General features: G+C 36.9%; 1 protein-coding gene across 1 annotated transcript; it reads left to right on the top strand.

Annotated features, from left to right (window-relative positions):
- The first annotated feature begins 6343 nt into the window (after positions 1 to 6343).
- On the top strand, positions 6344 to 9684 carry LOC107744226 (potassium voltage-gated channel subfamily A member 1-like). Its single transcript, XM_016557755.1, has 2 exons — positions 6344 to 6528; positions 7405 to 9684. Exon 2 carries the CDS (start codon positions 7582 to 7584, stop codon positions 9061 to 9063), a length of 1482 nt encoding a protein of 493 aa, XP_016413241.1. The 5' UTR covers positions 6344 to 6528; positions 7405 to 7581; the 3' UTR covers positions 9064 to 9684.
- The last annotated feature ends 3470 nt before the right edge of the window (positions 9685 to 13154 follow it).

Below are 13154 nucleotides of genomic sequence, written 5' to 3' on the forward strand. Positions count from 1 at the left end.
GCGAAAAGAACCCTTGCAAGGGAGGCTAGCCTCCATTCTGATATCGACCAATCATCAAAGAGACGTAAATTACGTGATATTAGTTTGAATGTCTGCGCTGCGCTGATAATGTACCAAGTACCAAGTAGCGATATTGAATATTTGATTGTCAACAGATTTACCAAGCTGTCATTCAAACAGTATATATACAAATTTAGGGAAAACAGCCTAAGCTGGATATAGGCTACAGCAGTCGGCTTAATTAAATGGCGCAACAGGCAGCTCTCTTTTAACACAGACTTTTAAGAAGGGATGGATGTTTGCTTCAAGTGATAGGCCAGGTAAGTGAAATTATATTATCTTGCTGTATGTCGTTTTCTTTACGTTTTCTGACTAAAAGCAACCAAAAAGCCATTTTAAAGTGGTTAAGCAAATAATAATAATAATAATCGGCAGGGATCCCAGACCAATACCTCTGCCTCCTCTATTTTAAAACCCACGAGCAGCCACTGCAAAGGGGCAGTGGCTCTAGCCACCCGGGCCACCCCCCTGTGCAGGGCCCTGGACAGAAGAATTAGTGTCAGTGTTTTCTATAAAATTCTAAGCTTTACTTTTTTTTGCTTTTAAATCTTCAAAAAATTATGGAAGCCTGTTTCCGCCACTGAATAAAAAAAAAAGGTTATTGCGACTTTTTATCTCACAATTCTGACTTTTTTCACAGAATTGTGAGATATAAACTCACAATTCTGACTTTTTTCCCTCAGAATTGCATGATATAAACTCACAAATGCGAGTTATAAAGTCAGAATTGCGAGATATTAAGTCACAATTGCGAGTTAAAAAGTCGTAATTCTGATTTTTTTTCCTCGCAATTGCGATTTTATATCTCGCAATTCTGACTTTTTTTCTCGCAATTCCGACTTTATAACACACAACTGGGAGTTATAAAGTCAGAAGTGCGTGATACTAACTCGCAATTGCAAGTGGGGGGGAGACTGATATGTTCTCAGAATTTATATATATCCAGTTTATATCTCGCAGTTCTGACTTTATTTCTCAGAATTGCGACTTTATGTCTCGCAATTGCGAGTTTACATCACGAAATTCTGACTTTATTTTTCAGAATTGCGAGTTTATATCTCACAATTATAACTTTTTAACTCGCAATTGTGAGTTTGTATCACGCAATTATGAGAAAAAAAGTCGCAATTACCTTTTTTATTTTTTATTCAGTGGCGGAAAGGGGCTTCCATAAAAAATAGTCCCCGTTCACATCCATTAAAAATTTCTCACCTTAGCCTAGATTATTATTATTTTTGGATATAAACATCATGCCATAAATTCTTCTGATTTGAGTTTAACTTGTACTGAATTCAGAATTTTCCTTTAAATCAATACATTCAATGACATAACTAGTTTTCAGGAGCTTGCAGAATAGACATAAACTAAAATGGCAACAGAATGCATTAGCATAAACCTACATGGCAATGATCAAATCTTGTTCAAATCACCCCAAATTAGAGCCAGATAGAAAGAATAAAAAAAACACTGTGCTAAACAGTCGAAAGCGAGAATGCTGCACGATGCAACGCAGTCGCAACCAATCAGAACATATCTGATGTTTATTTGAAAACAGAATTTTCAGTAAGGTTTCATTGTGGGTGGGTATACCCTGCATAATGCTGAACAAATAAAAAACAAGCAGAGATAGTGAGGATGACGTGTCACGTCTGATTAGAACATGATGTTGAGCTACAAATGCATCAGATCGTCCATCGTCTGTTTTCATACTGCATGTGTGTGTGTGTAGTGCAGCTGGTGTCCATCTGAAGAGCCTTAGCACTTTGTTAACACTGTACAAAGGTGTCTGATGTGTCCAGTATGATGTGTATGAGTAGTTCCTGTACTAACTATTGTCTGCTGTCATGTTCTTCCTGCTTCTGTATTGAATCATTAGCCATTTATTGTGTAAAATACATCAGTGAGTCTGCTAAAATGTCCAGTAATGTCCTCTGTCTAGTCTTCTTACTCAGCAGGGTAATGAATTAAGTGTCTTAGTTGATGACGTAAATGTATGGTATACAGTAATTTTGATGTTGTGATAGAGAGTATGTTGTATACCTGAGGTAATCTATCTATCTATATATATATATTTGAATTATAAACGTACAGAATGTATGCAATAAATCTCTTTGAATACTATTTTTGTCTGATCTCCTACGTTTAATCAAGTCATTTTTAAAGCACTTGAAATGGTAAAATGGTGCACCATTGTCTCTGGACCCCAGCCTGGTTCCTTCCAGACTAGGGACATCTAATTGGTGACCCCTGGTATAGACAAGTAGGGCACGACTGTACTGTGTTTGACTTTTAATGGTACACACCTCATTAATTATGTTCTCTTTGTATTTTGTGAAAATTTCAATTGTTTAAGTGAGGGAAATGTTAGTCACAGGAAGTGCCAGCAAGGCCGTACCTTCCAAAACTGGTTAAAAGGACCTGCTTACCAACTGAACAGTCATTAGAGGTAATGACTGTAAGAATAAAGGCTGGAATACACTACACAGTTTTTCCCCAGATTTTTGTCTGGAGGAGTCAATACACAGAGTTAGTTAGAGCCAGTCTGCAGATTTTGTGCAAATATGACTGAATATGTTCACCTTGGTCCATCATATGACTGATTATATAGACCCAGAATATCTGTCAATATGATTTTTTTAATTAAAAAGCACTTGATTTGACAGAAACTCAAATACAGAATTTTTACGTGAATTTGGCAATTGAGTCTTTTATCCAGTTCTACTTAATTCTGCCTTCAGGTTCTTCTGCAAAGTTAGTTCTTTTGAGCTTTGATTCACAATTACGTGATTTGACTTTACATAATTTTAGTCAGAATAAATTAAATGTATGGAGCGATTTCATATTTCTATTTAATTTTTTAAGCCTTTTAGTCCTAGTAAGATAACAATGTGGCTTATCAGGGAGTAACTATATTTCGGCATATTTGTGCAGTCAACGCAGAAATAAAACCATTAAAGGGGTCATATGATGCGATTTCAATTTTTCCTTTCTCTTTGGAGTGTTACAAGCTCTTGGTGCATAAAGAAGATCTGTAAAGTTACAAAGACTAAAGTCTCAAATCCAAAGAGATATTCTTTATAAAAGTTAAGAGTCAACCACGCCTACCTAAAACGGCTCGTTCTAACACACCCCACATACCTACGTCACTATCTGGGAAGAGTTGCATAACGCCGCCCAAATAGTGACGTAGGTATGTGGGGGCGTGTTAGAACGAGCCTTTGTAAAAATCGACGTGTTTCAGAAAGGCGGGGCATAGAGGAGAAACAATAATGTACAGTATGTGGAAAATAATGTGTTTTTTTAACCTTAAACCGCATAAACACATTTCATTACACCAAATACACCAAATACTGTTCTTTTTAGCAGCATCATATGACCCCTTTAATAATTAAAATGAATTGTAACCAATACAAATGTGCTTCTAAAATAAATGAACTAAATGAATCCTACTAATGCTACAGTTTCTTAAAAAAATATATAAAAAATTTAATGCTAGTATCATCATCTTATCACCACATGGAATTGTACTGAACAATAATGACTGTTTTCAAACAGGTTTCCTGAACACTCCCCTTATATGCCACTGGTCAAAAACAGATAGTTCCACCCCATACAGATGCCATTTATTTGAACTAGTTACTATGTCCAGCTGGTCAGTTATCTCTAACAGACAGAGATGACTAAAATGCATGAGGAAGTATTTAAAAAAACTGATTTGATAAAATATGATAACAGATATTTTTGTGTTAACAGGACTTTAAAATTTCCATGGGAACCCAGGAGACACAATAACTAAAAATAAACCCAATGACAACATTATTACATTCTCTTGTGAAGTCAAATGTGTATGCTCAGCTTAGCAGCCTCTGGGTTGGAAACTGATTTGAATACGTTGAAGAAAAGGAGATAAATTATGTGTCTTGTGTGTTTAATGCAGAATGGTGCAGTGCAGTAAATCTGGCCGATGTGCGCTTCATGATGCAATCATCACATACACACACAAATGCACTTTACCAATGAATGCACACACACACATCTGTCAGTTTTACTCCATTTCCATTGGTTATGGTGTGACACACAGCTAATAATAGCACCAAACGGTCTGACCCAATAGCCCCTAGGGCTCCAGCGTTCGTCTTGAAGGGCACCGCGTGAGTCTCCTGCTCATCTTCATTGCTACGGCTCTTTTAAATAGAGCACAAGTGTTATATAACGGCCCAGTGCATTCATGAATGAGAGCGGAGGAGGGGTGCTACATTCATACTGTAAGACTGCACCTCTCCTCAGCTGTCGTTCTGCTGAAATGAATGCGGAGAAGCTAAATGCCACTCGCAGATCTTATTCATGTGAAGGGATCTGTGGGAATTTGCAAACTGGACCCATAATCGTGATTCCTCAAGAGCGTTCGCGTAAATGTGATCACCCTTTCGAAATGAAATGAGCTCTGTGGAGGATCCTTGAAATGAAATGAGGAACAGGGGTGTCAGAGACGTGTAGTACACTAGCGACTGTTGCTAGGCAAAAAGCAGAGTCCACATCAGCAGGTTTAGCATACGAGAAATACTCTGAGGAATTTGTTTCATGTAGGCTCTATAGCGAGAGGAGTATTCCTGATTCTAAGTTCAATTACGTTCTTAAAAAAAAAAAAATTAAAAATCTGTAGCTGAAGTAGTTTTTGATGGTGGGGGAGATGTAGGATTTAGAGTATCAGGTTGACCCCTGTAAAAACATGTTATGAAAGGTCATGTAACACGATAATAGATTTATGATTCTTTAAGGAAGCATGTCAGATAAAAGAGGAAGGAGTTTTGTGGTGTGGTATTCTTTAAAGCAGTGTGACCTTTGTGAAAGTGCTTTTTACAATACAAACTGCTCCAAAGCAATATCAAGAACATGTTCCATATTTAACCGCAAATTCAAAAAAATTTGAATTTCCAAAAAAAATAGGAAAGAAAGAAAAAGTTTTTGATAAATTAAAAGTCCTAAAATTCTCTACATTACAGATATATATATATGGTTTGGCATGCTCTTGACAGTGCTTCATAGCATGCGTTTGCGTTTTCATGTGGATGGAGATTTTTTTTAAAACGGAAGAAGGAAAAACTCTGTTTATAAAAATACCCGTGTACGTGTGGACATGGCCAAAGATTAATTCTTTTTTTTGTGGACAAGTCAAATATTTCAATACGAGAATTACAAATGAAAAAAAAAAAACACCAATTATAATCTTATCTATACATAATACAGTCTATGCAAATGATATCAACAGAAATTACTGAAATAAAATGAACAAGCTAAATTTTGTTTTATCCTACGAGGTTTGTGTTTGTGTTCTGTAGTGATAGCAGCAGCGTGTAGACCTGTTTTCCCTCCTCCTCTCCTCACTATTTTACCAACTCCTGGTTGCCATGGAGAACTGTGTTGATCTCTTGTCTGCTCAGGACTGGATGATATTCACAGAGCTACAGTCTTTACATTGTACATCTCAGTGATGCTTTGACCAAACAGATAACAGCATAACCATAAAAAACAAAGTCCATTTTCTACGAAAGGGCATCTTAATGTAACCTACTGCAGACAACGATCTCTCAAGTCTATTATCTGCAGTATGATTTAAGTATCTCAGCTGGAGAAACAGATGTCAAGAGAAGCCAAACAAAAATAGGCCTTGATTTGATTTATTGCAGAATTTGTATGCAACTATGGGCAAAATAAGTAGCTCATGTTGCTAGCAAAGCCAAGGTCACAGATTACAAAATGTAAGTGCAGTTGTTCTTTGTAGTTAATCTGTACCTTTGTTGGTGGAACCAAAGGACATCAAATTGATTTAATCATAGTATTGTTATAAAAATGGCTTATTTAGATTTTACCACATGTAGCACTTTTTAAGCAACTTGGCAAAATATATTTTTTACAGTGTTCGCTCAATGTGTAAATCTATTCTGTAAAAAATGTTACTAGAGGATTTTAAAATGAAATGAACATTTTTACTCTAAATAAAATACCAAAAGTATAACCATTTGTTTCAAGGTTGCATGCAAATTAGTACATTATAATATTTAGTTTTATTAGCATATGCACGTTAATCTGTTTTAGGGCAAAAATTAAATAGGAATTTCTCCTTCAGCTGTAGTGTCTCCCATCAGATGTGTGGAAAAGGACATTTGGCAACATGCTGGAGTCTGTCTGCATTGCGCATTACACATCCACTCACTCACTCACCCTCTCTCTCTCTCTCTCTCTCACCCTCCCTCTCTCTCTCTCTCTGTTTGTGTCTCTGCTGTTCTGCTGCACGGGTTTGAGGAGCACTGCAAGTTTGCTGTGGTCTGGCGGCAGTAGGATGGTTATCGTGGATGTATTATATTCTTGCTGTATGAATGTGAGGCTGTAATGTGAGATCTATCTTAATAACACACAGGAGGTTTTGCACAGATCTCTCCTGCACTGCTCCTCAATCTGACTGCCCACGTAAGTACAAAGACAGTCATTTTATAACATCCCCATTGCCATCATTTGGTTTCACTCTCATTATTTGCGTTATAAATGCATGTCATTTTGGCAAATAGTGTCTTGATATCAGCTGAGAGCTAGAAAAAAATGAAACAAATCAAATAGATAAATAAATAAATAAAAATTAAATTATTCATTATAATGATTATAATGGTTGGTGCCTCAGAAACATACAGATTTTTTAACGTTTATAATTATATTACTATATATTATATTTATATTGATGTAAATGCATAAAAATAATGATTTTACCGCACAATTAAGATACAATAGAACCTCAGCCAGTGGCATTTATGTTTTAACAGATATACTAAGAGCATATATTCACTAGCTGGCTTACAAGAGGATATGTTCTGACTGCTTTCAGGACACTGCTTTCAAAGCTTGTAAATATAATTGAAAAGCAAGCCCTATTCAAATTCATTTTACCCTTACTCCTATTTGATCCTTAGAACTCTGTTTGAGATCATTGTTCAATCTTAACATGAACGGTACAAATGTACTGGAATATGTTGCTAGCGGACTAGAAATTCACAGAGCAAAGGCACTGTAGACATTCACATACTGTAGCAATGGAGTTTAAAATCTGATTTCATCTTACTGGCAATCGTGATAGTCCTGTTGGGAACTTTGTGTTCTCAAAGACCTAATTTTTGTTTGTGAATTCCAAAAGCAATAGGATTCCAAATATATATTAGGATCCTTGGTTCCAGTAGAAACTGCATGTCTTATTGCATCCCTGTTGATTTGTATGTGTGTGTAGGTAGGACATATTTCTTTTCCCTCATGGTATCCGAGGTATCTCATTACTCCACTTATTTTCTGGATGACTAGGTGAGGACACAAAGTAGGCGCAGTGCTCCACTGGACATGGAGATGGTCGACGTTTGGTGGAACATGAGGCTGGATGTCTTGTTGGGTTGTTGACTATTGAAACTGCAGGGCGTTGGATGCGTACTCAACCCACCTGAACATCCGCTGCCATCCAGTACTGCGAGTTTGATCTCCAGGATGACTGTGGTGGTTGCTGGAGATAATATGGACGAGACATCCTCCACTCTGCAGGGGCATCCACAGGACTCACAGTATTCCCCCGAGTGCTGCGAGCGAGTTGTTATCAACATCTCAGGGCTGCGCTTTGAGACACAACTCAAGACGCTCGCCCAGTTCCCCGACACACTACTGGGCAACCCCAAGAAAAGGATGGGCTACTTTGACCCTTTAAGGAACGAGTACTTCTTTGACAGAAACCGTCCGAGCTTTGATGCGATCCTCTACTACTACCAGTCAGGGGGAAGGTTAAGAAGACCCGTCAATGTACCTTTGGATATGTTCTCAGAGGAAATTAAGTTCTATGAGCTTGGAGAAGAAGCTATGGAAAAATTCAGAGAGGATGAGGGCTTTATTCGTGAGGAAGAACGTCCCCTGCCGGAGAACGAGTTTCAGAGACAGATTTGGCTGCTATTTGAGCATCCCGAGAGCTCGGGCCCTGCCAGAGGGATCGCGATAGTGTCCGTCATGGTTATTCTCATTTCTATTGTGATATTTTGCTTGGAGACTTTACCAGAGTTGAAGGAGGATCCACATGGACGGCTCCAGGTGATAGGCAACAGCACGTTCTACTTCAAACCAAATATTCTTACCGATCCGTTTTTTGTCGTGGAGACACTCTGCATCATCTGGTTTTCTTTTGAGTTGATTGTCCGTTTCTTCGCTTGCCCAAGTAAACCTGCCTTCTTCAAAAACATGATGAACACGATCGATGTGGTGTCCATCATTCCATATTTCATAACGCTCGGAACAGAGATGGCGGAGGACCCCGAGGGTGGAAAGGAGGCAAAGGGTGGAGGAGAGCAGGCCACATCTCTGGCCATTCTCAGGGTTATCCGCTTGGTCAGGGTGTTTCGGATATTTAAGCTGTCCAGACACTCCAAGGGGCTTCAGATCTTGGGCCAGACTTTGAAAGCCAGCATGCGCGAGCTGGGTCTTCTTATCTTTTTTCTTTTCATCGGCGTCATCTTGTTTTCCAGTGCAGTGTTTTTCGCTGAGGCTGAGGAAAAGGATTCCTTCTTCACAAGTATCCCAGACGCCTTTTGGTGGGCGGTGGTTTCGATGACAACCGTGGGGTATGGAGACATGTACCCCGTTACTATTGGGGGCAAGATAGTAGGCTCTCTATGTGCCATTGCCGGTGTGCTAACGATCGCGCTTCCAGTGCCTGTGATTGTGTCCAACTTTAACTATTTCTATCACAGGGAAACCGAAGGTGATGAACAGGCACAGCTCCTCACGGTGAGCAATCCGAACATTGCGTCCGATTCTAACTCCAGTCGTCGCAGCTCGTCTGTCGTCAGCAAGTCAGAATACATGGAGATTGACGACGACCTCAATAACAGCATTGATAATTTTCGCGAGGCGAACCTGCGAACTGGGAACTGCACAGTTGTGAATCAGAATTGTGTAAATAAGGGCAAGCGTCTCACAGATGTATAGTTTTCCTATGTCGTTCTAGGCCATTATAGGACGCCCCCGGCTGTATATAGTGTACTCTATTCATATTTCAGAGTGCTTTAACAAGGCCTCTGATAATGTGTTATTTCATTGCGTATGTTTTATCTCAAGTCCACGAGAGTTGCTTTGATTCTGTCCGAAGAACGGTAGTCTAAATCTGCCTATGGATACCAAATATTAAATAATTAAAAGACAGAATAACTATTATATGTACTTGGGTTAGAGTACTTGCATATGTAAATGACTTTACATTTTGCAATGCACCTTATCCCAAAAAATGATCAGTTATTCAGTGACAGTGACAGAAGAACTAATACTTTCTTGTACCATATGTTGACCATTTATTTATTTGCTCATTGTAGGTTATTGTAAACCATATACAAACTGAATGTTGATTAATTATGCAGATCATGGCATGTTTCATGAAATGTTGAGGTCTGTTTGATATGGTACTATGTATCCTGCTTTAATTAATACATGACATCAATACGAACTTTATCACGTATAGCCAAGCCGACAGTATAACTCTACTGAATTACAACCACTGCCCACTAAAAGCACAATTTTCTTTAACATCTTTAAAAACAAAGTATTTAAAATCAGTTCCAGGCAGTATTACATTTTAAAAGTATGACTTTATTTGTTAAAGCTTTTTAAATGTACATATTTAGTTCTAAGCTTAATTAATCATAAGATCTCTTTATCTATATTAAATCATTTTAATTATTATATATTATACTTAATACATTATAACTGCATATTTAATAATTATTATTTAAATGAATAATTTAATAGTGCCTTCAGTCCTCTAACTGGCATAGAGTGTCTCAACATGCAATAGTTACTGTAAAACATTTGCATATCTAATCACACATGATGTGTCGAGGGATATTCCAGGACCACTGGGGTTGAATTTCAGGAAACGGTCCCTCAGCATCCTTGTACATACAATAGAAGTTCATCTCGCTGGATCAGGCATTGCTTTACAAAGAAATGTGAGACATGCAGTGTTTTTTTTAACGTCTTTATGTATTCTTTTGTAATGGCTTTGTTTTGTTCATTGGTTTCTTTGGATCTACCTCAGTGTGATCATGCATAGTATGCTTGTGAATGCAAACTTCATATCCTGTCAAATTATCCAGTCAAATTATGTGGGGAGTGTGGGAGGGGGTTTGGTGGGGGAATGAGTATGCAATGGAGGTGAAACACTTTATTTCAAAATAAGAGTCCATAAAATTATGATTACAAAGTCCATAAGTGATGCTAAGCACAAGTGCTAATAGTGCTATATAATACGCACAGGTCTGCATCAGGGACTGTGACTGGTAGAAACTGCCATTACTTTTAATATCCGTAACAATGTGAGTTGAGATCTAAAAAGAACACCTTTAATTTGAGTGTAAATGTTGTCTATCAAAACCTAATGCACTTTAATGAGAATTTATGTATTTATAGGTTTTGCAACGAGAATGACTAAAAGAGCGAAAGGCAAAATAAAGAATCTAAAAACAGTGTGTTGATTTGTCCATGTTAAGGATGTGTGTATATTTGCAGGACAGCATCTTAACCAGCATAGGTGTTTTGCAACCCTTTAATTCGTTCTGTAGGGTATTTATGATATTCACTTAAATAATAAACATCACAACTGTGGTGCTTTGCCAGCAAAATAAATAGCTGAGATAAAAAAAAAATCTTTAAGAAAATATATTTTTACTATGTGTTTATACAGTTCTGTATAAAAGAAATACATGCCAGAGTGATGTTTATTTATTGTGACTATAGATGTCTTCAGTTTGAGAAACACTTTTATATGAATTGAATAGAATACCATACAAAACAGTGGACCAAAATTAGTTGCAAAGGTAATTTATGTATGTTATAAAGATGGAAACAAAAATGTTAATGCTAAAAAAAATTGTCAATATATTATGTTACAGAAAATTCTATATATCTGTAAAATAACCAGACATCTAATAACCAGGGTTCTGAATCATTATCATGTGTATTTTCATCTGGGCTTCTAATGTTGTTAGCACCATTTTTTTTTCTTTTGAAGATGAAAGAGTTTGATATAAACGAGTGCATTGAAATGTATTTCTGTACATTTCTGTATTTTTTTTTAAAGGGCCTGGTTTTCATGTTGGGCTTATCATATAAGTGTTATGCCATAAATTAAACTAAAGCACTTTGATATTATGCATGCAGGCAGCTCTGGGCTTACGTTGCTCTGACATGATTCATGCAAATGCTGGGAATAGCTTTTCTTTCTTTTTTTAAATTAAACAATCAAATCATTTAATTGTGATCAAAATGATCTAATACCCTTATTTCAGTTGTTTTTTGGTGGTTGACAATTTTAATATGTGTTGACTATTCATGGGCTGATAAGGTGTATTCTTTGATATGACTGACCATTTTAAGTCATTTTTGTTTCTTACAGTTTTTAAAGAATGTTTTTCTAAATTCATTTCAACTCAGTCTTTAGGATAAATGAGAAGCTTCAAGGATTCACATTGATAAATAAATCTAATTAAAATCCTCGTCTTGCCTCACCAAGGACTTGTTATTTCTGTTCCATTTCAGTTCAACAGCTCACCCTATGAAAGCACATGAAACTGGAAATGGGGTCACAACAATTCAAAGGTCTTGTTCTTCGGAAAGCAAACAAATAAACAAACAAATATTTCATAAAAATAGCTATTAGGCTTTAGTCACATCAGCCAATACTCATGTTTTTTTTTATAATTAGTTTTAAAAGCTATTATACAAAGTTTAATATAATTGAATATCAATGCAATATTAATCATGAAGGAATGAGTTTTGTGTTTAATATTTGCCACAAACCCTAAGAAAAAAACATAGGCTGTAAAAAAAACATGGACGTAGTGTCCGTGACGTCACCCGTACGTTTCTGAAGAGCATTTTTGAAACCCAAAGTGGGCGGAGCGGGCCGTCGCCATCTTGGCAGCGCATCACTGCGCGCCACTCTCGGATAATCGAAAATGGGCAAAGAGGCGGGACGTGGGTGGAGCTGGTGGCTGAAACCACGCCCACCTAGCTCGGCGGTGGTGACAGCAGCGGCAATCCACCTGTCACTCAAGTGGCCACGCCCCTAATAATGCAGAACTTTAAGGCTTAATATACTTTAAACGGATGAGTTATAAAAAAATTCACCCCCCTCACAGTTGTCATGAAGGGCAAAATTAGCTTTTTTTCTTTTGAAGATGAAAGAGTTTGATATAAACGAGTGCATTGAAATGTATTTCTGTACATTTCTGTATTTTTTTTTAAAGGGCCTGGTTTTCATGTTGGGCTTATCATATAAGTGTTATGCCATAAATTAAACTAAAGCACTTTGATATTATGCATGCAGGCAGCTCTGGGCTTACGTTGCTCTGACATGATTCATGCAAATGCTGGGAATAGCTTTTCTTTCTTTTTTTAAATTAAACAATCAAATCATTTAATTGTGATCAAAATGATCTAATACCCTTATTTCAGTTGTTTTTTGGTGGTTGACAATTTTAATATGTGTTGACTATTCATGGGCTGATAAGGTGTATTCTTTGATATGACTGACCATTTTAAGTCATTTTTGTTTCTTACAGTTTTTAAAGAATGTTTTTCTAAATTCATTTCAACTCAGTCTTTAGGATAAATGAGAAGCTTCAAGGATTCACATTGATAAATAAATCTAATTAAAATCCTCGTCTTGCCTCACCAAGGACTTGTTATTTCTGTTCCATTTCAGTTCAACAGCTCACCCTATGAAAGCACATGAAACTGGAAATGGGGTCACAACAATTCAAAGGTCTTGTTCTTCGGAAAGCAAACAAATAAACAAACAAATATTTCATAAAAATAGCTATTAGGCTTTAGTCACATCAGCCAATACTCATGTTTTTTTTAATAATTAGTTTTAAAAGCTATTATACAAAGTTTAATATAATTGAATATCAATGCAATATTAATCATGAAGGAATGAGTTTTGTGTTTAATATTTGCCACAAACCCTAAGAAAAAAACATAGGCTGTAAAAAAAAACATGGACGTAGTGTCCGTGACGTCACCCG

This window comes from Sinocyclocheilus rhinocerous, unplaced genomic scaffold, assembly GCF_001515625.1.
Source record: "Sinocyclocheilus rhinocerous isolate Xijiao unplaced genomic scaffold, SAMN03320098_v1.1 scaffold1784, whole genome shotgun sequence".
Lineage (NCBI taxonomy): Eukaryota > Metazoa > Chordata > Actinopteri > Cypriniformes > Cyprinidae > Sinocyclocheilus > Sinocyclocheilus rhinocerous.